Source organism: Trematomus bernacchii, unplaced genomic scaffold, assembly GCF_902827165.1.
Source record: "Trematomus bernacchii unplaced genomic scaffold, fTreBer1.1, whole genome shotgun sequence".
Classification (NCBI taxonomy): domain Eukaryota; kingdom Metazoa; phylum Chordata; class Actinopteri; order Perciformes; family Nototheniidae; genus Trematomus; species Trematomus bernacchii.
This window is the reverse complement of record NW_022987582.1, coordinates 1,039,283-1,065,408: the sequence shown is the minus strand read 5'-3', so window position 1 is coordinate 1,065,408 and position 26,126 is coordinate 1,039,283. Positions and strand designations below refer to the sequence as shown.

Sequence of the window (26,126 nt, the reverse complement as noted above, 5' to 3'; positions counted from 1 at the left end):
ACATTATGCATTAAAATACTGCGGCCAATATCAAACTTTATTTTCATTACTCGCATTGGGACTGACCAATCGGCTTCATTCCTAAAAATAAACAAGCCGACAACAATCATTTTCTATCCCACAGTATCTAGTGATCCTGCTAGGTGTGGAGTTATATCTGCAATTTACCAGCTATTTTATTTATTTCCCGAAAGTGTTTCTAAAATGTTTTACTACCCCACCGTCTTGAAGCGTCATTCAGGATGTTTCTCTACAATCTGGTGAGTAAAAAGGTTTTTCTCACTATTTTAAGTCGATGAAAAGTTAAAGCTAGTGGAGGTAGTTTTTCTCAACGGGGTATTCACTACAGTATCGACCCGTTTCTTTGGAAAGTGATTGATAAAAATACATTTGTGACAGAGAATTATGTTGTAGATTTACTACGGTTCTGATCATTCTAATGATGAGTCCTTTAAACAAACTAAATATACAATGTAGGTTAAGAATTACATTTAACACTTTCCCCCAATCTTTGTTTTATGTTTTTAAGTGAAGGCCACTTATCAGTAGTAGCCTAGTCAAACAGCAAACTGAATATTTTTAAGGGTTTATTCTACAGTATGTTGCGTTGGTTTACTTTCTGTTCTTACGTTTAAAAAAAGAAAAAGAAAGTCCTGCGATTACAACCGACGCACTACTTTTTTTTTGGTTTTAAATTGTATACCATTTTAAAACCTGGATTCCTGATCCTCCATCTTCTAAACTAAAATTCCTTAACAACTGCACATGTACGGTAAGGAACAAAGCCCAAAGCCCGCGGTGCAGGTGCATCGGCGGCAAAATATCACTTCTGCCTGGCAACAGAGACACTGTTGCTCTAACAGTGTGAGCCTTTGAAGTGACTTTTTACAAAAGACAACAGCTTTGAAGATGGAGGTCAAAGGTTGTGTTATGACAAAGGGAGAAAAAAATGCGTGTAGGCATATTGATACAAATATAACACCCTCCTTTTATTTTCTGGTGTTAAACATTTTTCAATTCAAATTAGCTTTATTCACATAGTTAATGTCAGTGCAGACCCACTGACCCAAACTTTAACATATAAATGTAATAATTCAGAATTCAAAAAAGACAACCAACATTAACACAATATTAAAGTGTATGGAAAAACAAATTTATTTTAAATAAATGTGTGTTGATTTCAGGCTGGTGGCTACAAAAGGAATCAAAATTCCCCGCCGGGATTTCCTTAAAGTCAACGTGATAAACACCTGGTAAGAAGATATTTTATTCATTGACACCTCTTTATAATTGGGTGAACTGTGAGTATGTGCAGTGACAATAAAGCTAATGCCTTACAGTGATGACATCATGAGCTACGTGCTGCAGCAAGTGCCCCCCCCTCAGCCCGGCCTGCCTCGGCCTCGCTTCTCCCTCTACCTCTCCTCCCAGCTCCAGTACGGCGTCATCCTCGTCTACCACCGTCAGTGTGCTCTCCTGCTGCGTAAGTTATCAACAGACAGTCACTGTCCTCACCAACAGGGCCCGGGACCCCCACTGACACACACCCCTAACCGCTCCCAACACTATGCATTACATTTAACGCACATCGATAGAAAATGCTGCGATCCACGGACGTTCCTCTGTATATTCTGCACATTTCTGCTGTCTCAAAACAGCACAGATTATTTTACTTTAAATTCTGATACACTGCACATCTTTTTTTCTTCAGAGTAACTTTTCATGTTATTGTTGAACCTACATTTTTGTACATTTTTTTATATTTATGTGTCATGTACATTTCAGCAACATTATTTTTAAATAGTTTTCATGTAGTTTCTTTTGCCCCTATTTCTTGCTACCTTATTCCTCTTACTCTGTTTATGTGTGCACCACCATGCACCAACGCACACGCCCTGTATGAGTAAATCTACTTTGCGCCAGACAATTTTCAGCAATGATCAATGATATGAAGGAGGTTACAAACCTTACGTATCAAAAGATCACACACACTAGCTGATTTTGTTAAGAAATTCAGTTGTTATGGGGAATTTAACTGTTTATCCCTTTTTTCCATGCCAAAGAGCATTATATCGCTATCTTGGCTCAATTGTTTAAGTTTCTCAAGTGTCTATGTGTTCAAAAAACATCAACAGTTTCAGTTTTTGACTATGAAATGATGTTCTTCCAGAGGACCTTCAGTCTGTTTTGGTGAAGCTGTTGAAACAGAGGGTGTCCCAGAAAATTGACATGAATGAGACCAGCAGGTGAGAACAGGTACTCAAAGTTTTTAATCTGCAGTTACAAACTAAAACTAAAAACTGTTTCTTGCTTCTGGACTTCCTGTTTTCTCCCAGACATGCGTTGGACTTCCCAGATGCCCTGAGTCTCATGGAGGACACAGAAGGAGCTCTGGACCCGTTGTTCGGAGTGATGTTCATGAGGGAAGCCATGCCCAGTCCCAACGCACTGATACAGGTATACAAATATGGAAGGAGATGTAACACTTGTACGGGAAGGTCAAGTTGAAATCATCTAAATATTTGTATGAATGAAATAAGTGTAATGTGTGTATTATGTTGTATTTCTCAGATGGGTCGAGAGTATCAGAGGGAATGGTCTCCTGAGCTTCCAGCTGCTGCTGAACAAAATAGCGGTAAGATGACTCAATGTGCTGACGGACATTAAAATAAACATGTCTACAGGGCATTTTGTCTTTGCATCAGCGGAAAATAGAATATGTTCTGTCGAAAATAACTTTTAAAGTGATGTATTTACCATACAAACTAGTAAATGTGATATTATTCCTAAAATAATAGAGAAATATTACTTAATGAGGGCTCATTTGGTCTAATTTGAGCTGATAGATAAATACTATAATAGAAGAATAAGAGAAAGTTTAATTAAGAAAAGCAAAATATACATCAAACTTATCTTTCAATTGCACCTGGACAATTCCCGTAAACTCCTAAAACACTTTTTTCCCGTTACTTTTATTAGAAACCTCGGGGAACATATTGAAGAAGAAACCAAATGTTGAATGATGCAGAGATGTGTACAATACATGCAGACACAACTAAAACAGATAGCCATAAAAGCAAGAATACATGCTGTATCATTTAAACAAGAACAGATAAGAAACTAGAAAAATACATGAACCAAAGGCATCATTAAGGCAAACATGTTTGAAATGCTATATCAGGAGAATACACAAGGCCTGTCCTGGTTATCATCAGCGTTAATTAAATGTCAGCTTTACAGAAAGACATACAAAGCATGCCAAGAACTGTACAGTACGTCAGAATGTAAATACCAACAGGTCACAGGAATAGACAGAGCTCAGATTATGATAAAAAGGCAGATATCCAGAGCAGCAGGCACAGAGAGACACTGTGGGTCTCATCAGAGCCGACTGCCTTCAACAACAACATCCTCCTCATCAGCCGAGGCCATGATGCGGGGCCACACAATGTTGTGTAGCCACATTTCACCTTCGCATAAGAGAGCACTTTCATTTCAGCTTGAGAAGTTGTGTCCTCTCCTGCTTGTTTGTGTGGCTGTGAAATAATGTTGTTTTTTAATACATGTCAATCATATTTCCCCCAGCCATAACTGCATCCCCAGAAACCATCACCCTGAGAGAGAGCGAGCCTATCACCATCCCTCCCGCAGAGGTACCGAGTCAAATGCAGTACATACACTTTTCACCTTTTTGTCGGATTTTCACCTACATCTATTTCTTCTTCTCGTTCTACTGAATGCTAGTTCGAGGGCATGGAGCTGGTTGATCAGCACCCAGATACGATTGACATCCTCATGTCCCAGACAGGTCACTTTCCAGAAGGTGCGTTGCGAAACTAGGAGCTCCTTTTCCAGCGAGAGAAAGGTGACAATAAGATAGTTATGGTTTTTCTTTCTTTTACTTTTTCTAGGTGAGGATTTTGATATACTGGAGCAAGGAATGCAGCCAGGAGGTCAAGAGAGGGAGTTTGAAAGGGATGGGAGAGAAGACATAGAGGGAAAGACAACAAGAGATCTCACAGCTTCCACTATTGAGTAAAGTATCTCTATGGAAACGTCAGCAGAAACACACAGAGCCACACAATAACACTTTGCTTCTCTCTGTGTCAGCTTACCCACCCTCTCCACGGAGGAGGTCATTCTGCTTCAGGAAGATCCAGGCCTATCCAGATCCCCTTCAGACCTGCACACTCCCGCCTCCATCCTCCCCTCCCCACCACATGCAGCCGAGAAACGTCAAAGACCAGCTCTACAGTTGAAGGTGCCAGATTTGGGGTTTTCGTGCAATAACAACCGGGCAGGAAGTGTTTTTAGAACAAACTTCTTCCTTTTTTTGTTCAGATACAGTGTTGTTTTTATAACGGTATCCATTCATTTCTGGGAATTCAATTTGTGGAATTTTTAAAAGTGCATTGGTATCATCATGGTTCCTGTAGATCTTTTAGAAATGTTAAAAGGCACTGAAGTCAGTCATCTCTAAATAAGGCCTCAATTTGTATTAGAATGCCTAAATCAATGTTTAAAAAGTCAAAGCAGGTTTATTTGGGAAATCTCTATTGAATTGTTAAAGTTTATTTTTCTTGAACTAGACTAGCCCGCTCTTGAATTTGGTAATACATAGTTTTTAAATCGATTGTGGTCTAATGGTAAAATGTCTATTGGCGGGGTCTCCTGATAAACTCACAACATTAACACAAATTACTTTTTAAGCTGCTAGGATAAATAAATGTCATCAAAAGGGATTTTTCACAACCTGGCAACCCAATGGCTGTTCTCATTTTAGAGAGACATTCAATGAAATGCCTTTTAACAGCTGGAGGAAAGTTAGGGTTCATTTCCATCCCTCCCATGCCCAGGATGTGCCCACTCCAGAGGTGAGGAGGAGGAAGAGGCAGCTGATCTTCTTCGACCCGGAGACGCAGATCCCAGAGCAGGTCCTGCATGAGCAGATCGACGACCCTCGTATTGAGACCAGACCTCGTCTTACTTTTCAGCCGTCTTCTCAGAGGCTGCCCTCTGCTGCTGAGCTCTTCAATAATCCCTGCACACGTCAGTAACACTAAAAACAACAACCCTTGAATACAAATCTGATTTCACACCAGTGTTTAAAACCATGTTCCTCATAAACACTGAACAGCCTTCTTCCTGTGTTACACTGTAAAACATATTTGTTGTTTTTTTTGCCATAAAACAGTTCAGAAGACTTCCTGTATACTGTATTACAACAGTGGCGCCAATTTTAAAATATGATTAACTTCAGGTTCTTTTAAGTCATATTATTTTTCATTGATGGTGATATCTATTACATTTTTATACACAATTTTGATATGAAGTGTTTTTTTTTTGTCACTTCAATTTTGCTCATGCACATCTGCAACTGCTGCTGTTTAAAGTTGTGATACATGTTACCTTTTTTCAAAAATCTACATTGATTTTATTTTCCACCTCGCAGCCTTGCCTGAAGAGTTACTATGGAAACAGGCTGCGATCATCACGCCTCTCTCAGACTCGGACCTGCAGGCCGGGGAGAGAGGGCCCGAGTCCACCGACTCCGAAAAGGAGAGAGAGTGTGAGATGGTGAAGGCGGCGGAGGAGGTGGAAGCACGGGAAGGAACGGATGGAGGTGCTGCCCTCAGCCCTAGGGAGGTGTGGAAGAATGTTTATTTGTTTGTTTGTGTGTGTGACTATGGTATCAATAACTGTGAAGCCTCTTTGTGTAGGGAGAAGATTAAGTAATGTGTGTGTGTGTGTTTGTGTGTGTGAATACAGTTTCACCGAGATGTGGCAGGGCTGGAGATGGACGCATTTTCAGGTAAACATTGTGTAAAACAAAACAAACATGAAAGTGTGCTGGGGGTGAAGTGTGTGTCCACAGCAGAGGTGGGGGTAGGCATGTATCACTTATGGTTAAGGGTTAGGGCAAGCTTACAGGGAACGAATACAAGCTAATATAATATCTAAAATGGTGTGTGTGTTTATCAGACCCTGATACAATGGAGGTATCTGACCAAAAGGAGACGTCTCGAATTATCTCCCCCATGTTCTCATCCGAGAAAGAAGGGTAGGTACCGAAGATGTGAGTGCAGCAAGGATGGGTAACAAATAGGGATGTGAAGGTAAATGGGTAAATTGAACACATTACCACATTTGGCACTGACTTCAGACAGATCTTTACCATACGTTTCATGACAGTCAAAAAAGGGCTACATATATTACACTGACTGGAGTATGGGAAGCCGTTTGAGTTTATCCTCCATATCCTCGATGTCCTCCTCTACTCTGCTCTTTGTAAGCACTATATGGACATTTGATCCATGTTTGTAGTTGCGTCCATTTTATTGTATACGGTCCAATATTTTCTATATTTGAATCCAAAAGACTTCAGTTTAGATCTTTAAAAAAATACACAATTTGCCATGTACATTCAGTCACTGAGTGCTCTGTAAATGAATGTGCTGTCATGTTTATGTGCACATGTGTGTGTGCAGGCCTGTTGTCCCCAGGTCCCTGAAGGACATCGCAGAGGTGGTGGATGAGTTCCTGGAGAGAGCTGCAGCAGAGTCTCCTGGGTAATGACATTGAACGCATCACTATTACTCACTCAGTTGAAGCTGTATGGTCATTTTTCCCAGTCTTTGCATTTAGTAACACTTTGGAGATAAGAATATGATCGTGTGTTTTTGTGTGTGTAGGCTGCTGTTCGATTTCCCAGAGAATGAAGAGGGGCCCGTGGTGTTTGCGTCTCTCCTGCCGCCAGACGCAAACCGCAGAACTGTCAGCAAAAGCTTCATGAGGCTGCTGGGTGAGGTGTTAGTTAGTCAATCATCCCATTTCTCATGTTGAAATTGTGTTTCTGTTACGTGCCTCAACACAAGAGGAAGCTGTTTAATCCATAACGCTGAGGGAGGTGGAGGTGTCATTTATGGAAGCTTTAATGATGAGTTGAGCTGAAGAAGCAATATCACTTAACGGTTCATGGAGAGATTTTGATATGATCTAGTTGTGTTAGACTTTAGTTTTATTTACAGTGGAGTGGGTATTTGTTTGTGTTTTCTGCAGAGTCTTTAACAGCCAAGAGGCTCCGTGCAGAGCAGGACGAGCCTTATGGAGATATTTTGATATTCCCCGGACCAAACTACGAGGAGCAGCGCCAAACTTTGTGATGTGTTCACAATCACTTAAAGGATATTGATATTGATGTTACTGTTTTTATCAGAGATTGTATTTAAAAATATCAAATATACTAAATATTTGTAGAAATCAAATGTTTTGTTACTGATCACTTCATGAGATTTGTTTTTTGTGTTAAAATGGTTGGAATAATTCAGGTTTTTAAAACACTTTTTACCTGCTGTTTCATGTAATGAAATATCCAAATGTAAATCATTGGTCCACTTTGTTACTGTGACCAACAAGTTGTATCAAGTTTAGGAGATTTCAGACGAGTATTTTAACATTTTGTATGCTTCTATTTTTCACATTTTTATACACCTCATATTGTTCAAGTAATGTGACCCTTTAAACATGAACTACAAAATAAAAACTTTATAAGAGCAGTGTCAGTTATCTGTCTGTAGAAAGCATGCACTGTTTATTTAAAGGTATGTGTTTTATGTATAGCAGGACAGGTGTGGGAAAACATGTTGCGGGGGTTAAGGAGGTGCAAGGAGGAGAGTGAGTAAAGTGGAATGAAACTGGATCTCTCCTCCCCCAAACCACATCTTGATTCTCCTCTGAAGACTTTCTCAGGGTGTTGTGACCAAAGTTTATTATTAGCATCTGTCTGCGCTCTCTCTTCTCACCCTCTCTCTGTCCTCCTCCTGTCTCATTTCTGTCTGGCGCTTTCTGATTACTATTGCGCTTCAACTTTCTTGTTCCCTTTTGTTTGATTTTTCTTTATTTTTATCTTAAGCTAGTTTCTCTCCTGTCAGTTGCGTCTCACTTTCGCATCTGGTTTCTGCTGACAGCATTGGGAGCTATATTTTACTTTGTCTCAACTCCAAGTCCTCTAGTTTTACTGTGCCAGTTCTGCTTTATACTTGTACCGTCCTGTCCTTTGTGCCTTTTCTCTCCTGCTGATCTAGTTTTTGTGCTTTTGCTTCACCTGCTTCTCTCCTTTTTCTGTACAACCTCCCTCCATCCTCTTCTCTTCCACTCAAGCTCTTCTCATCTCAGAGGAGCTCTGCCCTTCTGCATCATGGGAAAGACAGAGCTGTGCTCTCTCTATAAAGGATTTCTGGACTGTATATGCCTCTGCCTCTCTGTGAGTATCTCCATTTTCTGTGCCTGAGTTTGCTGGGTTCTTGCTTCTATTTCTTTCCAAACACACTTATGTCACCTCTGCATCATCATGGTTGACTTTGAAAATCCTCCGCACTATGTGGTGAGGTTTAACTCATAATTCGTTCTTTAAGCGCCACAAATCCCGTGCAGACTGTGTGTTTACATGTGTCACTTGCTGTCTATTTCGTGGCCCGTGTCCTGCATAAGTGTCTCCTCAGCACATGCTGGGCTTCTGATATTAATAACAGTCTCAGAATGCCGATGGAAATAGAGCCTCCGCTCCTCCAAAGAGGCCAGAAGCCAGTTGACTTTTCTTATTAACCTCCTTTGGAACAAGCTCAGGTCATTAGGCTCAAACTTAATGTAGAAGCTGGAAAACTGGAGATTAAAAAAATGTATCACGTCTGAATTTAGAGCCGTTTTTAAGACATACATGACATAAAGCTTCTTTCAATGTGAATATGTTTCACTGCGTGCACGTTTGTCTTCATGTAGGTTTAAATGTATCACTGAGGACAGAGTGTAAATCCTCCTGATGACCTTTGGCCTTCAGGGTTAAATGCCACTCACTCTGTTTCAGTCTTTAGTTGAACGGTGTAGAAAGGCACTGACGCAGATTGATCTCTGCCCAGATATTTACTCCACTCGTCATGAATTTGACTTTGTTTCCAGCGGAGAAGCAGCGAGTCTGATTGCGACAATGAGAGGGACACTGAGAACGGCCACCTGATCTACAGGAGCGGAGACGTCCTGGAAGACAGATGTAGGTATCAGTTCGGAAGTGTTGGCAACCGTCGTAAAAATGCTCCAGCTTTAATTTCGCCTCAATCTGTCTCACAGATGAGATAGTCAACACTTTAGGTGAGGGGACCTTTGGGAAGGTGGTGCAATGTACGGACCACAGCAGGTAATCTGCTTCATCTAATAAAGAAGGCTTGACAGATCTGCAACATGCGTTCATTGATTTGTTTTTGACACACAGAGGAGGGAGTCAAATTGCTCTGAAGATCATTAAAAACCTGGATAAATACAGAGAGGCAGCCAAACTGGAAATCAATGTCCTGGAGAAGATCAGCGAGAGAGATCCAGACAACAGAAAGTGAGTAGTTTGTAATTTTGACTCTTTTTCTGTCTTATACATCTACATTATCTCATTATTTTATTTCCCCATCAGTCACTGTGTGCGGATGCTGGACTGGTTTGACTACTACGGCCATGTGTGCATCTCTTTTGAGCTGCTGTCTCTCAGCACCTTTGACTTCTTGAAGGCAAACAACTTCCTGCCTTATCCCATTAACCAGATCCGACACATGGCCCAGCAGATCTGCCACGCTGTCAGCTGTGAGTGCAGCATGCATCACACCCCCCACCCCCCCACCGCACCGCTTTTCCTCCTTACTGCTAAATCAATGTCACCGATGAGAGTAAGCAGATTATTAACATCTGATGATGACGGATGATGCAGCAGCCACCAGGCAGGTAGATGTTTACCTGAAGATGATAGAAGTGTTTTTAATTTACATCATCACACAAGATTAAAGGGGTAGACAAACACATCCATGTTGTCTGATAAAATGTCTCACTATCTTTGTCACTGACATTTATTATCCCCTACGAATCCATCACGTCTGTTTCAGCGAAGAAAAAACTCAGACAGACGGGGTGTTGGCTCGTCAGATGAATGTAATCTTCCTCTCTGTCTCTCTACTGCAGTTCTCCATGACAACAAGCTGACTCACACCGACCTGAAGCCGGAGAACATCCTCTTTGTGATCTCTGACTACACCTTCATATACAACGCTGAGAAGGTACACAACTGCAGGCTGGCACCTTCAGGGGATAGAGAAAATAAGGATGTTGAACAAGCTGGGATAAATGCAGGCAGAGCAACCTGAAATGTGTTTTGTTTGTTGCACATTTTGATGTAAAATTTGCAGCAGATCCTGTGTTTATCCAGGTTGTGTTTGCTAAACTAAGTGAGACAATGTGTGGCATACTTTAGGAGATTTGTTTTTTTATAAATCCTGTACCCTGTTTGGTAATTGGTGAGATCTTTGAGCACTGCAATATAGCTTGAAAGACTAGACCCTGGTTTCAGACAGAGGGTGAAAAGAGGTAGGATAAGAAAAAAACAAACACATTTTGAACATTAAAGCATGTAAACATGTCACAGTAGAGGCACAACATAGAAATATGAATCTGAAAATAAGCATAAATGTCCCTTTTAAAGGTTTTAACAAAACCTCTGGTGAGCCATGCAAGAAAAGTTAGACATTTTGGGAAAAATGCTGAGGGCCTTTTCACTTTCCTGGTGAGAATGAGATGAGAGAGCATTTTAACTTTCATGTACTTAGGAAAGCTTCCCATACAGGCTTGAAGTACAGGTTGGTCACATGTCCTAGAAAGGGTTATTAATGCCTTTGTTACCTCGAGGCTGGATTACTGCAACGCTCTGTATGTGGGTATGGACCAGGCCTCAATTAGACGCCTGCAGCTAGTGCAGAACGCAGCTGCACGTCTTCTCACTGGCCATAAAAAGCGTGACCACATCACCCCAATTCTGGCCTCACTGCACTGGCTTCCAATTCCGTTCCGAATTTATTTTAAACTCCTTTTATTTGTTTTCAAAGCCCTAAATGGGCTGGCTCCGGCCTATATAGCCGAACTCCTCCATCGCCACACCCCAGCCAGAGCCTTAAGGTCGGCTGACCAGCTGCTGCTGATAGTGCCCAAGACCAGGCTCAAAACCCGAGGGCACCGAGCCTTCGCAGCAGCGGGACCTAGGCTCTGGAACACTCTGCCCCTCCATGTGAGGTCGGCCCAGACCCTAGGCGTTTTTAAGTCAACACTTAAAACTCACTTCTTCTCTCTGGCCTTCTAGCCTTTTCTTATCAAGCTCAACTTTTGTGGAATCAGCTTCCAGTTTGTGTTCGGGCGGCCGACAGCCTATCCGTTTTAAGAGTACGCTTACGACCTTCCTTTTTGATAAAGCTTATAGCTGATAAAATAATCTAATAAGAGTGCATTGACGTAGATACGCTGTGCCTCTTCACCTACATTTTGGTTCTTGATCTTTCACTTAAATCCTAAAAACTTGGATCTTATATTTAAAACTAAGGTCATTACTACTACTCATTCTTCTAAATCTTTTCTCTCTCTACTTCTCATACTCTCTACTCCTGTAATCTATTCTTTCTATCCTCTCTTTATCCAAAACCCTTTTCCCTCTCTGACCTTTCGAGGTTTTATTAGAGGGAAACAGATTTGCAGAGTGGCTTATCCAGGCCGGGGAGTGTTACGATTCGTAGACACAGCGTACCTCCCTATCTCTCATCAATTCCAACTAAGGCTCCAGTGGGACCTTGCTCCCTGCGTGTGCCTCTCCACCTCTGTTTCTTACTCTCTTAATTGCTACCCTTTTCCCTTAACCTATCCTAAGGGAGTGCTTGTTCTTCCTTCTGTCTGTCTGTGTCTATGTATTCTCATGTTCCGATTAACCCAGCCTCCCCCAAATGTTCTTGTTTTGTGTCATCTACGCCGGGATCCGGAGTCGAGGCTGATCCTGTTTGCTGTGGTCCTGTGTCCTGGATCCTCTATCCTGAGTTCTGGATTAAGTCGTGGACTTCGGGTCGTGGCTGAACCTGTCCCTGCGGTCCTGCCTGGGTCTCGTCATGCTGCTTCCCTGATGGCTCCCACAGGATTGTTGTTGACATCCTCGTGGATTCATCTTCTTATTATAGACACATGCATTTCCTAACATTCGGTCTATCTACCTACGCGATCAAATGTATTATCTCTTCGATTTACACACGGCATCTATTGCACGTCTGTCCGTCCTGGGAGAGGGATCCCTCCTCTGTTGCTCTCCCTGAGGTTTCTCCCATTTTCCCCTTTAAACTGTGGGGTTTTTCTCCGGAAGTTTTTCCTTGTACGATGTGAGGGTCTAAGGACAGAGGGTGTCGTTTTCTCATACTGATATTCTGCACAAACTGTGCTGTTGTATTAGCTGTAAAGTGTCTTTACTGTAGGGTATTTTTATTATATGTACAGCACTTTGGCTCGACCAAAAATCGTTTAAAAATGTGCTATATAAATAAAACTTGATTTGATTTGATGTCATTAGCTCAAGTTTAGCAGCTGGATTGTTTGTACAGTTGTACATCTGTTCCTGTAGCATAGTGTATGTGTGCACAGTTTAACTTTAGTCCTTTAGATCTGGCTAAACTGTTGGCTTGTTTCCTTTCTGTCTTCCTCCAGAAGTGTAATGAGCGGAGAATAAAAGATACCACAGTGCGGCTGGTCGACTTTGGCAGCGCCACCTTTGACCACGAGCACCACTCCACCGTCATCTCTACGCGTCATTACCGAGCTCCAGAGGTCATTCTGGGTGAGAGATGTGGATAATATAATAATCAGGGAGTACCCAGGAGCTTGGAGCGTTGTTCTTATCTTTGAACATGTTGTCCCTTCCCTCTCCCACAGAGTTGGGTTGGAGTCACCCATGTGATGTGTGGAGTATCGGCTGCATCCTGTTTGAATATTACGCAGGCTTCACACTGTACCAGGTCACATGTATGATTATATTAGTAAAATGACAGCATGATAAAAATAGTTAATTCTGTATCTTTTTGACATGATTATCTTCACTTTTAGACTCATGACAACAAGGAGCATCTTGCTATGATGGAGAGCATACAGGGACCACTTCCTCAGAGTATGATACAGAAAACTAGGTAACACACTCCTCTTCACTGCTGCACAAACGCACATGCAAACAAAATTAACTTCATTTCAAACACCTTTTTCTTTCTTCACAGAAAGCAGAAGTATTTCCACCGTGGGCGTCTCGACTGGAACGAGTGCTCCAAGGCCGGGCGCTATGTGAAAGCCAAGTGCAAACCATTAAGGGTGAGCAGAGGCAGGGGCAAACAAAAACTTTTGTATTCAGCACATTTCATTCCACACTGAAGCACAACCTTTCGGCATGATGAACATGCTGCAACAAAAAAGATATGGATTGTGCAGAGATAAAAAAAATCAGACACAATTAGGAGACACTTGGATAAAACATGTAAGTAGGAATAAAAATGTAAATACTACAGCAACAACGACCAGTATGAATTAATAATGCATGTCAATTATAACTATTAGAAAAGGAAGAGTGAAATAAAATTATAATTGAAAACAACAGTGAAAAATAACATCACGTGGGTTATAACCAATACAAATGTTTTAGTTTGTTGGTTTACAAATGCAAAGTACATTTATACCCTTATGACTTGTTTCTCTATATGCTTTTTCCAGAAGTACCTGTCCTCACACGGGACAGAGCACCACCAGTTTTTCTTCCTCTTGGAGAGGATGCTGGAGTACGAGCCATCGACACGCACCTCGCTGTCCTCCGCCCTGTCTCACCCCTTCTTCCTGCCTCTCCTTCATCCAGGACGGAGCCACGTCTGGAGGAACAGCTGTGAAACGAGCAGATGACCCTCAACAGACCCTAGACCCTGAGGACCAGTGGCGGACTGGCCATCGGGACGTTCGGGACGAATCCCGATGGGCCGCTACCGAAGTGGGCCGGTCGGACGATGTGGGCACCCCGTTGACAATTTACTAGTGGTACCCAAGTGGGCCGGTCGAGATGCCTGGGCTGATTTTTAGTCCCAATCCGCCCCTGCTAAGGACCATACCAGTGTGCATGCAAGTTGTAGTTTTTTAACTATAAATCTTGTTTACTTTGTATTTCATTTCAATCAGGAAAGGTTAAAAGTGGTAGTGAGTAAAAGGTGTACTAAAAAGTAACCATTTATTTAGACCGTTAAGGTAAATGGTAATTAGTAATAACAGCCCGACTGTTCTGCCAACTTAACTTGGGTTCTCTCTTTCTCTCCGTGTGCAATAAGTCTTCTCTCGCTTCAACATAGCCACTCAGAATGTGCAGATGAATGCTCAGTTGCCAATATGCAAATAGGAGTCCTACGTCATCTGTCAGCTACATCTTGCAGCAAATGCTCGCTACTTACATCTTTTAAGTGTTGGAAACACTGCACAAAAGTCACGTTCCATTAAGCTGTCTTTTTGGTCTCCACCCAGTCCAAAGGAAAATATATGACTCCTTCGTTGCTAAATGATCCATTAAGCTCATATTTGTCTGCCGTTTGGGCGCAGTTAGCTAAAAGTGTTGCTAGTGAAAGCAGTCAAAGAAATACAAGACAGTTACATTTGTTTATCAGAAAGGTTAAACATTGTGAAACACAAGAGTTTTGCACCCCTTCAAATGCTAACCAGTTTTTGATACTGGCTCAACGGTTTCAGACTTTCTTAAAGGTGATTTATCTTTTTTTTTTCAATGTAATATTGTTACATTTTAACGCAGTTAAGTGCAAATTGATTTAAAAAAGGGCACTGTGTTTCATCAAAACAAAAATGTAACTTGCATTACTTGATTTTTACCGAACATTTTTAACAGTCTGCTAATATATTTTTGTATCAAACTGAATTTAACAGTGGGAAAAAGCAGCAGAGGTACAAATCTTTTTTGTGGGAAATAAATATACAAGAATGCAAGTAAATGGGCATAAACCTGCTGATCAACACATGCAAGTAGATTGAGTCTTCTTCAAAATGTAAACACAATAAAAGTATCTTTTAGAGGATATAGATACAAAAACGTAACAAATGGAAAGTATATTTTTTATTTGTCGAATTATAACAATTATTTCTGTCTCTTTTTCAATAAAATCTGTATTAATTGTTCAGTAGTTTAATACATTTGACACACACACACACACACACACACACACACACACACACAGGCATATTGATGGAGTGCAGCTCAGCAGAGAGCACGGTCACAAGGCTGAGAGAGTGTGTGTGCTCGCCAGTTTTCCTCTCCAGCCTTGGCAGAGATGAGAGACTTAGTCAGTCAATGTGTGTTTGAATGAATGGGCCCTTATTTCTGAAGTGTGTGTGTGTGTGTGTGTGTGTGTGTGTGTGTGTGTGTGTGTGTGTGTGTGTGTGTGTGTGTGTGTGTGTGGTGTGTGTGTGTGTGTGTGTGTGTGTGTGTGTGTGTGTGTGTGTGTGTGTGTGTGTGTGTGTGTGTGTGTGTGTGTGTGTGTGTGTGTGTGTGTGTGTGTGTGTGTGTGTGAGAATATTCAATATCTCTTTTGTGTATGTGTGATAATGCATTGACTTAATCCCTTGTACTTGTTGTCTCTCTTGTTGTGCAACTTAGTTACTAAACAAAAGGTTTAACATTATATACAGATCTAAGTGCAACTTATCAACAACACATTGACAGCCGATTGTTCTAGATTCATTTGTGTTAGGTCTTAACACGCATGAGAAAAAGGAAGATTTTGTATCCAACTTATATAACATCAAGAGTGAATCCCCTGATAGTCATGCAGTATAGGTTTTATGTAAAGCAATCAATTCAAATGCTTTATATGTATTCAGGTCATTATGCTAATGTGTTTTGAGAGGTACTTTTAGTATGAACTAATTTGTGCATTAGCAACGCCTGGGTACATGCATGGAAACGTGAGTGTGTGTGTGTGTGTGACTGTGTGTCAGCATGAGTAAGTTAATAATTTACAGCAATTAGGTATGGTTTCTGTTTGTGATTTGTCAGAGAAATACAACTTAGCTAAATATTTAGGACGTAGGGTTGTTAATGTGCTCGACCTCGGTTTATCCCACCTGTGGAGAAATACTGCTGACACAGGGCCGCTGCTCGAGTGAACTGATCCCAGATCTGTCTCTGAACATTAGCTGGAGGAGGCGTGGCTTTTCTCTGTGATCTTGTTAAAGCATTAAAGCGTCCTCACCTCACCTTCAGAAACTTAAGCAAAGGGGGAAAGGGTAAGAGGTAAACAAGAGCTTGAGGGACTGGAAGTGGGTTGGATGAAATATTCAGAGGTCATGTGTGTGCTAAATAGGGCAGTGGAGTAGGTCATAAAAACCTAATCTCACCAAGGTGACTCAATTAAAGACATTCACAACACAGAAAAGATGAATAGTCATGGGTAACACTTCAGTCATTCATCAGCTGTATACACATACATACATTTTATTTAACCAACTAGAATAAAAGACAAATATGTAAAACATTACAATAAAATATCCTTCTTAGGAGACGTTATCCATTATTTTGTTGATTGTTTTTCAGTAGCTTACAACTATATTGAATCCCATCATAAAAACATACATCATTTATTATATGGTGGTACTTATACAAACTTAAATTAAAATAGTGTTCACTCTTTTCGCCCTTTAATAACAGGCACACATCTGCAAACTGCAATTAATCAATAACAAAACCAATTGATTAAGTCAGACAATTGATGAATAGGGATTTTTAGAGGGAAATTATTGATAAAGTAGGGTTAAAAAGATTGGGATTGAAAGGAAGAAGCCTGAGCATTGTAATGATGTTGTTTGATGGAGATTTTGGAGAGTCTGACCTCAACCTGTCACTCTCTCCTCAATTGTTGGGGCACTTTTTTGGTCCAGTTGTTAATACTTCTCTCTTATCTCTCAGTGATTTATATGCTGCCGTCTCAGGCCAGACTCGCTCTTTCCAGGAGCCGCTTTGTTTCATTTCCTCTCAGAAACTTTCATCTCTGAATATCCACTCAGCCAAATACCGATTACGCTTTTGAATGGAACTGAAAATATCTTGAGAAGAATCTGTTGAAGTTTAATAGCTTTCTGGTTGGCTGAGTTTAAAGACCAGTTTCTGATTTGTCACCTTTCCTAAATGTATTGCTTTTCTTCTAGAATACAAAACAAAATGCAGATAACGCAGCACCATGAGAACTCTAATTCCACAGGACCAATGCTGATGTCAAGCCTATGGACCCATGTGTGTGTCACTCAACATGACATCAGCTCACGTGTTAATCTTCATCACAAAGGCGTTAGTCGTTCATTACCTGCCAACGCTAACGAGATTCCCCTCGGTAAGTCCTCTAAGTAGTCTGTTCAGGAGGGTTGCGTGCTGTTGACGAGTGTAGTAAGCAAAGGCTGAAACCTGGAAAATAAAACTGTGATTTACTTCAGTGAGGGTCACAAAACACAAAAACAACTTCTAGTGGAGAGTTTTTTTGTTTCTACTTTATTCTTTTCTAAAGTGTCGGGGGATTGTCTGGTTGCAGTGGAGGCCATCTGGCTGGAGCTTTACCAGGATTTTCTCTGTGAGCCTTTGGCCAACTGTGACCACCTGCATGGGTAAGATAACTGTTGATGGATGGACATTTTGATTGGGTTGTGGGTGGATATTTAGTGGCCTAAAGGAGGACTATGTAGATTATGTTTGAGTCTGACGTTTGTCTGTTTTTGTCCCTTCCCTCTATGAAAAACACTTAATCTTTATTTAACATTTGTTACACTGCATGTGTGTATGAGTTTGTTCACTCAGTCTGCGTGTCTGAACCTTGTCATTGTCCTTGGCAGGTCTCAAACCAAGTTCTTGCCGCCACAAGACATGAGATCTTGTGTGTCCTGAGTTCACCCTCAACATGAGTGTAGGAGAAAACCTTTATATATTCACCCGTCGTCTGTCAGAGAAGTAGGGTGTGGTCGTCCCCTACTGTCCTCAGAGCTACAGGCATCATGGAGTCTTTGAGGAGTGTGAAAAAGTCTCTGAAGAAGCCCCTCGGGGTGATGACCAGCTGTGTGTCGGGGGTGAAGGAAAGGAGGTTGTGTGCCAAGCCCAGGATCAGGTGGAGCAGAGGTGGGAGAGGAAGAGGAGGAGGCAGCAGGTTGAGGAGGAGCCGTCATCTCCAGAAGTCCAAAACCAAAGACCCGTCAATCTTTAAATCATACAATGAGGACCTAGAGAAGGAGAGGCAAGTGGACACACAACGTAGAAATAAAAAATGCCTCTCCTTAAGGCAACAATACCAAACAATTAAAAGTTATTTTCATAATGTTATCATCTGCAGCTGTCTCCATTAGATTTCATTAGACAAGGCAGTTTAAATTAATTGAGTTAATTAGCATAGAAAAGAGTAATAAACCTGAGTCACTGCTCCAACAGAGAAGTTGATTTAATTACTTCTGCCTGTAAAATGTCAGGTGTCTTTGTGTTCTTGTTTCCTGTGTTTACAGAAAGCAGCGGGAAGCAATGAATGCTCAGAAGAACGCAGAGAGAGCAGCGATGAGAGCTCAATTCAGAAAGAAATATCAGCTGTCTAAGGTCTGCATTAATGTTTGTAATATAACAAGAAAAGCAATTATGTCTGACTTTAGTTTCTCTATTAGCAGGAGAAATGTCTTGGTCCAACATATCTTATACCACATGAACTAATTGTCCACTATTGATTATCTCCAATATAATCCAGGCATAATGTTAACACATATTAAAGGGGACCTATCATGCAAAATGCACTTTTGTACGTCTTTTATACATGAATATGTGTCCCCGGTGTGTCAGGGAACTCACCAAGTGTCAGAAAACACAACCCTCTCTCTTTTCCTCCATACCCAAATCTCTAAAAACGGGGCTGCAACGGAGCTGATTATTATTTGAATTTTTCTGACGTCAGAAAAGGGGTGCTCCGCCTATATGGGCAACTCTCCACCTATCAGGTGAATGAGAGACCGCTCGAAAGCGCTGGAGACGCTGTAGTACATATGCCAGGCCTGTAAGTGGCGCTGTAGTCTGCCACAAAAGCAGAATCAGCCTTTGAAAAACAGGGCTGGAAAAGAGCAAATAGAGCGAAATGAGGCATGGCTAAAATGCATGATCTGTTTGGTATTTTGAAAAAAAAACTTCACAGACATGTTTTATATAGGTATGGCCCTACAATATATGTTTCAAATATAGCATGATAGGTCCACTTTAAATGAAAAAGTGATTTATCTGTGGTAGTTTAGCAGTTACTGTTTTAGTTAAGTAGTTTACAAGATTATTGTACTTATTCCCGGTTTGGAAAAATTATTTACATCGTTTTTTAACAGATTTCAACTCGATGAACCCAACAGTTATAATCCTGATTTGCAATTGTGTAACATTTAGCTGTGGACATATTAGTTATTTTTGTCTTTGCTGTATATTGGTGTAACATGGGTGTAAGTAATGTATTAAAGAGTGAATTAAGGTCATCGTGTCCTTATTTGTCGTCATGTTCAGACGTTTAACCCTCTTCTTCTTATTTTTCCTGTTTTTTTGTCATAATTAGAGCCGCAAGGACACAAACCGTCTGAGGTCTGTTGGAGGGAAAGTGTCGCTCCCCCACGAGCTGTCGAAGATCATTCATCCTGAAAACAGAGCCAAGGACGACGGCTTCAACCTGCTGAGCGCCTTCCAAGGCCTCAGCTTCGGCCCGGCCGCGCTCACAGAGAGGAGGCACAGCAAGACGTCCACTCCTACGGCAACAACCTGTATAGTCATGTGATCAGTATGTGATCACAGGGGCGATCGGTACACCGCCTGCTCGTTGTGTAAGTGAAGGGGACCAAGAGGAGACCCTCATACACACCAACTCATTCAGCAGCAATACGCAATCATCCTGTTACACCTAAACATGTCTTTCAGATGCTTTTTTTTTACTTCCCTTTTGTCTTTTTTTTTGCAATAATAATATACCTGATCATTTTCTATCCTATGAAATTATCTTAATATTAATTTAGGTGGGTGGGAAGAAGATAAATCTGATCAATCAGTAAAAGTTTCCTCACAAGTGATTCATAAAAGGACTCATGCGTAATGAGGCTTTCACAGTTCGGGTCGATCACGATTCCACCCCTTTTAGAGACTTTTTTGGTCATTATAATAATTACTTTAGTGTATTTTTTATTATATAATCTAGAATGTACTGTAGCTAGTGTCTTAATGATTGGCTATAGATCCAAGCGAGTGATCTGTTCACAAGTAAGGGACCTCAGGGCAACATGTTCACATTTTATCACACATTCACATAATGACATTTATTTTACTTATTTTCTTCGTATGATTAGCCGAGATTTGTTTTACTGTCTCAGTGATATCGTTTACTTATATCACATGTATATACATTGTATCTATAACGTTTTTGAGCAAAGTTTTAAGCTTTTCAGTTCTTGATAAGGCTAGTCATGCTCGTTTAATTTTTTGCTTTATTAGCTGTGATAAAAAACTTGTAATAAAGACATTTTTGACCAGCTGGACTCACTCTTTTATGGGTTTTGTGTGTGTGTGTGTGTGTGTGTGTGTGTGTGTGTGTGTGTGTGTGTGTGTGTGTGTGTGTGTGTGTGTGTGTGTGAGAGTGTGTGTGTGTTTTTGTGTGTTCGGGATCATGCTGACATTTGGGCTTTGTTGTGATTCTCTTGAACTCTGATCTTTACATCCATAAATTATCGTCTGCTATCACTTCACCAGAGCGATGGAGCACATTCAAGGATATGAGGTTGAGGTAGAAGGCGGGAAATAATTGACAACAACGAGCAGTGTCACAACTCTGAATGAGACCGACGGACACATCTCGTCTGGACCATGAGGAGCATGTACATCCGAGTGACTGTGTGTGTCGGAGCACAGCAAACCTGCGGGTCCAGAAATCTGCTATGTGGCGTCGCACCTCGGAGAGCTTTCAGCATGGCGGCGGCGGCGGGGACGGTGGCACATGGGAAGCTGGAGGGCAGAAAAGCAGCTGAGAGTACTGGAGTTAGAAAGAAGGGTGTGGATGGACGGGTGAGGAGCTTTGAGGAGATCCCTCACACAGGCAGGAGTGGCTGGGTCAACCTGGTGAAGTTCTGGAGAGAAGATCGTTTCCGGCATCTTCACTTACACATGGAGAGGACCTTCAAAGCCCTCGGCCCCATCTACAGGTAGCAGGAAGACAGGATGGCCTCTCCCTAAGCATGTCATTGACCCTTGAGTTGTTTTCTAATATATGTATGTACATCTAATACATGTCAGTTAACTTAACACCATAGCCTTTCTGTTTGTGTGTGTGTTTCTGTGTCTGTTTAGGGAGCATGTGGGCACCCAGAGCAGTGTGAACATCATTTTGCCGCTGGACATCGCTGAGCTGTTCCGCTCAGAGGGCCTGCACCCCCGACGCATGACCCTGCAGCCCTGGGCAACTCACAGAGAGACACGGCAGCTCAGCAAGGGAGTCTTCCTCAAGTCAGTCACACACCTCGGTTCAACTTATTACACACTGTATGTCTGTTTCAGTCACTTTGTGGGGACTCTCCGATTTGAGGACTTCATATTCATCGATATGCAAGAAGACAGGTTAACGAGCATGAGTGTATGAAGGTTTTCATTGTATGTGTGTGTTTTGAGTGTGTATGCATTTATGAAATCACTTGTGCCATCATCATCTTGCAAATGTTCTGTTGGTCCTTCAATCATTCTGCTTCAGTAAAGTATTCTGCTATCAATTGTTGCTATAGTTTTTAAAGCTCCTACACATAATATAGATATGATTGTATCATCTTTCAAATATTTTGATGGCACAAGTTTTTTCTTTGTAGAAAAATGCATACATGTCAGGATAAAAATATTTGAAATCAAGGGGAAACACAAATTGATAGGGAACCAGAACCTCTACTTAAGAAGTATTTAAGTAACTGAACAGCACATCTGCTGAGAAAGGTATACTAGTTTTCAGAATCAGGAAGTGAACCAGGTGAACTAATACGCTCCCTTTAACTCTTCTCTTCACAGGAACGGTGAGGAGTGGCGAGCTGATCGCCTGATCCTCAACAGGGAGGTGATGATGAGTGCGCCCGTAAAGCGTTTTCTGCCCCTGCTTGATGAGGTTGCAAGGGACTTCAGTCGAATGCTGCAGGTGAGAGTGGGGAAGGAGGGCAGAGTCGAGGGGGGGAAACGCAGTCTGACCGTGGACCCCAGTCCTGACCTCTTCAGATTTGCACTGGAAGGTCAGTGATTTGTGACCTGCAGTTTCTTTGTTTGATTGCACAGTAAACGTTTACATGGGAACATGTTTTATTAACATCATCTCCACAAAATACTGACTCCTTCTGTCTTGGTGAGCATTTCATACATATTTGTCATGACATTGACATCCTCGGTAGGGGATGGTTTTGGATAAATGTCATCTCCCCATTTAGATTGGCTTTCATTCACTCTATTTATTAGCCAAGTTAAATCACAAATGCTGACGTAGGCTGTGACAGCTTATCAAATGATCGAATAACAAATTCTCTTTTACAAAATCTGCCGGTCTTTGTTAATGTGTCATTGCGACTTCTCTTTTTTTTCTTTTTAATTCTAAAATATTCTCAGCTCTCATGAGAACCAAACCTTATTTTAACCCGAGGCATATCTGTTAACATATTATAGATGTGGGAGGTCCAGGAGAACACGCACCTTTAAAAATAGAAACACCAACAAAGACCATCAAAGCTCCCGCATTCTGCTCCTTTCATGAGCCTATCTGCAACATGACACATTCACAAGTGTGAGTGTGTGTGTGACTCAGTGTGCTGAACACACTGTGTGTGTGTGTGTGTGTGTGTGTGTGTGTGTGTGTGTGTGTGAGAGAGAGAGTGTGAGAGAGAGATACAGAGAGTGAAGGAGGGAGAGTTGATGACTTTGAGTCATGCTAGTCTGCTCCTAATGGACCAGTGCACACAGAGCCAGGTGTTAAGCCAGGATAGGAATAGAGCTGCAAGAAACTCTATTCCAGTCAGTGATGTGAAGTTAATATAATACAAGCATGTCTCATAGCTGATGGATGGAGGAGAGGCAGTTCCTCAGAGACAAGGTATGCGCTCAGAAAACATAATTGTCTCTCTGTGTGGAACTGGATTTGAAAAACACAGAAAAAGTTCTTTCCTCAAGCATTTTTTTTAACTTTACTTCACTTTAACCCATAGGGCCAGGTAATCCTTCAAGCGTTGCATTTCAAAAACTAGCCTGTAGGCTTTATAGGCTATTTGAGATTATTATTTCAAGAAATTCAACTGTGTTTTCAACCTCTAGCCTTAGCTTGTTTGCATACCTTGAAACACATATCTCTCACCCCCACCTCCCCTCCTCCCCCCTGCAGCCAGTTGCCATGTGCTCTATGGAGAACGTATTGGCCTCTTCTCCTCATCTCCCTCCCTGGAGTCCCAGAAATTCATCTGGGCCGTGGAGCGAATGCTGGCAACAACTCCCCCTCTCCTCTACCTGCCCCCCCGCCTGCTGCTCCGCATCGGCGCACCCCTGTGGACTCAGCACGCCAACGCATGGGACCACATCTTCAGCCATGGTAGGCACAATACAAGCACTGATTTAATTTAGTTTATATTTATTTTAGTATTGAAGCCTGCTTTACTGCCTTGTGCCCAATCTGTTTCAGCACTGCCATGGCATGTGTTAAAAGGCTCAAAACGGGAATGTTCCTGAATGTCTGCATGTGGGAAAAGTGAAAAATCATTAGCGATGCCTGAAAGATTATCCCAGTAATTAGGCAGGAATTGAATGTGAAGGATGCTTGACTCAATTCAATCTGTTTCAGTATCCTACCTCATTACTACCATATTTTCTGACTTTTGTGCCATCTTGTTCTCATCTTTTTCCAGCGGAGGCGAGGATCCAGAAGGGGTACCGACGAATGTCTTCCTCACATGCTCAGGGGTCCGGGGCCGGAACAGCTGGAGTTCGGTACACCGGGGTTCTGGGTCAACTCATGGAGAAAGGACAGCTGTCTTTGGACCTCATCAAAGCCAACATCACTGAGCTGATGGCTGGAGGGGTGGACACGGTGTGTGTGTGTGTTGTTGCTTGTGTTTGTTTTCCTGTCACTGACTGACTCCCTGTCACCTGTCACTGACTCCCTGTCACCCCCCCCCCCCCCCTCTCTGCAGACAGCGGTGCCCCTGCAGTTTGCTCTGTTTGAGCTGGGCCGTAACCCCGAGGTGCAGGAGAGGGTGAGGCAGCAGGTGAGGGTGTCGTGTGCACAGGCTGGTGGTGACCCTCAGAAAGCCCTGCAGGGGGCGCCTCTACTGAAGGGCACAATCAAGGAGATTCTCAGGTACAGCATACTCAAGACATCTGCTCATGGCCTGATTAAAGTAGGCCACCTAGATACACACACTTCATCTCTGCAGTGTGTATGTACTCTGTCGCCTGCAGGTTCCTATCAAGTACAGAGTATATAGGTGCACCTTCATTATGCTTTAAAACCAACCTTTAATCAAAACCAGGAAAAGAAAGATGGCAAAGACAACATGCTAAATTACCATATCCAAAATATAAGACAAAAGTCTCAATTCACAATAAAGATACATTGTGTTGAGGTTTTCATGAAAGTGTCACTAATAGGGAGGCAGAAAGATATAAGAGTGCTTTAGAGCATGGGCATTCAAGTTCATGTCTGCACAATGTTTCTTCTCTCCTTTTTTTGCTAAATGCAATGTTTTTGAACGTATGTGATGTATTTGCTGATATATGTGATGATGAATGTGATATTGTTTATACATGACTTATATGTTCCATATTTCCTAGTGAATGGTAACACATTTGTGTGTGTGTGTTGTGTCAGGTTATACCCGGTGGGAACGACAGTGCAGCGGTATCCCATCAAAGACATTGTTATTCAGAATTACCACATTCCTGCTGGGGTGAGTGATCATTGTCACAGTGTGGAGCAATCACTGCTTCAGCTGACCTCAGTGTGTGTGACGGCCATCCTCTCTCTCTCCTCAGACCATGGTCCAGGCCTGTCTTTACCCCCTGGGAAGGAGTGCGGATGTGTTTGAGGATCCGCTGCGCTTTGACCCCGGGCGGTGGGGCAGCAGCAGGGAGGGGGGCCAGAGAGAAGAGGGGGCAGGGGGGTTTCGCTCCCTGGCGTTTGGCTTTGGGGCGAGGCAGTGTGTCGGGAGGAGGATTGCTGAGAACGAGATGCAGCTCTTACTCATGCATGTGAGTAATAGCAGATGAGAAAAGGAGGATGAAGTCAGAGAGGAAGGATGTGAAGCAAAAAGCATAAAATGGGAAATAATTCACATCTAATTTTGCACTAACTTTTTATTTGTATTTTTCCAGAAACGCCTCGATTGGACCCCTTTCTTTATTTACATAACATAGTGACATCATTATTTAACACTCACGTTTGATAGGCTAGCGCTCAAACACATTGTACATGCTAGGGGCCGGATATCTCTAAGCGGTTGACCGATCACAACAGAGCCGGCCAACTAACCAATCAGAGCAGACTGGGCTCTGGTTTCAGACAGAGGGTGAAAAGAGGTGCTGCAGCACAGGCAGTATGAGAAAAATAAAGCAGATTATGAACATTAAAGCCTGTAAACTTGTCACATTAGAGGCACAAAATAGAAATATGAACCTTTTAATAACTGTTGCTAAGTATAGCATAACTGTGATCCTTCTTAACATGTGCTCTTCACTCAGTATTAACACCTCCATGACCTTCTGCCTCTCCTCTCTCCTCCCTCTCTGTTTAGATCCTGCTGAGCTTCCATCTCAGCGTGTCATCCTCAGAGGACATCAGAACCACATGCACCCTCATCCTCCAGCCTGAGACCCCGCCAAGGATCACTTTCAGCCAACTCTGACACACACACACACACACACACACACACACACACACACACACACACGGCAGAGACTAATGCTATCAACATTGTTTGATCACACTTTGTAGCTTAAAGCTTGAATCTCAAAACATAACAACCATATTTCTGATGATACTCCCTGGAGCTTGCACTGAGTTTTTCTTGCATCCTTAAATACTGAGCTTTTAACCCAAAATATTCAAATTGCTGGTAAATAAAGTAGCCTAAAATGTCGTTCTCCTGTTGTCTTCATTGTGGCTCAGCTTGCAAAAGCAACAGTTGCATTGTTTCCCACCAGATGGCGCTAACACGCATATCAACAC

The 26,126-nt window shown here is 42.0% G+C and overlaps 3 protein-coding genes across 3 annotated transcripts; all 3 read left to right on the top strand.

Annotated features, from left to right (window-relative positions):
- The first annotated feature begins 184 nt into the window (after positions 1-184).
- On the top strand, positions 185-7,501 carry LOC117480683 (meiotic recombination protein REC8 homolog). Its single transcript, XM_034128094.1, has 17 exons — positions 185-260; positions 1,185-1,253; positions 1,341-1,483; positions 2,171-2,246; positions 2,337-2,457; positions 2,572-2,635; positions 3,586-3,653; positions 3,745-3,825; positions 3,917-4,035; positions 4,111-4,261; positions 4,857-5,049; positions 5,453-5,646; positions 5,770-5,812; positions 5,983-6,061; positions 6,489-6,569; positions 6,693-6,802; positions 7,060-7,501. Exons 1-17 carry the CDS (start codon positions 205-207, stop codon positions 7,161-7,163), a joined length of 1,752 nt encoding a protein of 583 aa, XP_033983985.1. The 5' UTR covers positions 185-204; the 3' UTR covers positions 7,164-7,501.
- A 364-nt stretch (positions 7,502-7,865) lies between these two features.
- clk2b (CDC-like kinase 2b) lies at positions 7,866-15,023 on the top strand. Its single transcript, XM_034127821.1, has 11 exons — positions 7,866-8,263; positions 8,956-9,046; positions 9,124-9,190; positions 9,266-9,382; positions 9,458-9,624; positions 9,997-10,091; positions 12,541-12,670; positions 12,766-12,848; positions 12,937-13,016; positions 13,101-13,191; positions 13,588-15,023. The coding sequence occupies exons 1-11, from the start codon at positions 8,198-8,200 to the stop codon at positions 13,768-13,770; spliced, it is 1,170 nt and encodes a 389-aa protein (XP_033983712.1). The 5' UTR covers positions 7,866-8,197; the 3' UTR covers positions 13,771-15,023.
- Positions 15,024-20,761: 5,738 nt separating this feature from the next.
- Positions 20,762-26,021, top strand: LOC117480465 (cytochrome P450 11B, mitochondrial). The gene is made up of 9 exons (XM_034127798.1): positions 20,762-21,096; positions 21,242-21,397; positions 21,944-22,158; positions 23,292-23,495; positions 23,809-23,990; positions 24,094-24,260; positions 24,771-24,849; positions 24,935-25,150; positions 25,693-26,021. Exons 1-9 carry the CDS (start codon positions 20,762-20,764, stop codon positions 25,801-25,803), a joined length of 1,665 nt encoding a protein of 554 aa, XP_033983689.1. The 3' UTR covers positions 25,804-26,021.
- Positions 26,022-26,126: the final 105 nt, after the last annotated feature.

Bases quoted from the DNA above. Each gene is read 5' to 3' on its own strand.
- LOC117480683 (XM_034128094.1), top strand. From the start codon at position 205: ATGTTTTACTACCCCACCGTCTTGAAGCGTCATTCAGGATGTTTCTCT. The intron at 2,247-2,336 runs GTGAGAACAGGT...GTTTTCTCCCAG, and splicing joins GACATGAATGAGACCAGCAG to ACATGCGTTGGACTTCCCAG. The intron at 6,803-7,059 runs GTGAGGTGTTAG...TGTTTTCTGCAG, and splicing joins AAGCTTCATGAGGCTGCTGG to AGTCTTTAACAGCCAAGAGG.
- clk2b (XM_034127821.1), top strand. From the start codon at position 8,198: ATGGGAAAGACAGAGCTGTGCTCTCTCTATAAAGGATTTCTGGACTGT. The intron at 9,383-9,457 runs GTGAGTAGTTTG...TTTCCCCATCAG, and splicing joins AGAGATCCAGACAACAGAAA to TCACTGTGTGCGGATGCTGG. The intron at 10,092-12,540 runs GTACACAACTGC...GTCTTCCTCCAG, and splicing joins TCATATACAACGCTGAGAAG to AAGTGTAATGAGCGGAGAAT.
- LOC117480465 (XM_034127798.1), top strand. From the start codon at position 20,762: ATGAGGAGCATGTACATCCGAGTGACTGTGTGTGTCGGAGCACAGCAA. The intron at 21,097-21,241 runs GTAGCAGGAAGA...GTGTCTGTTTAG, and splicing joins GCCCTCGGCCCCATCTACAG to GGAGCATGTGGGCACCCAGA. The intron at 23,496-23,808 runs GTAGGCACAATA...ATCTTTTTCCAG, and splicing joins GGACCACATCTTCAGCCATG to CGGAGGCGAGGATCCAGAAG.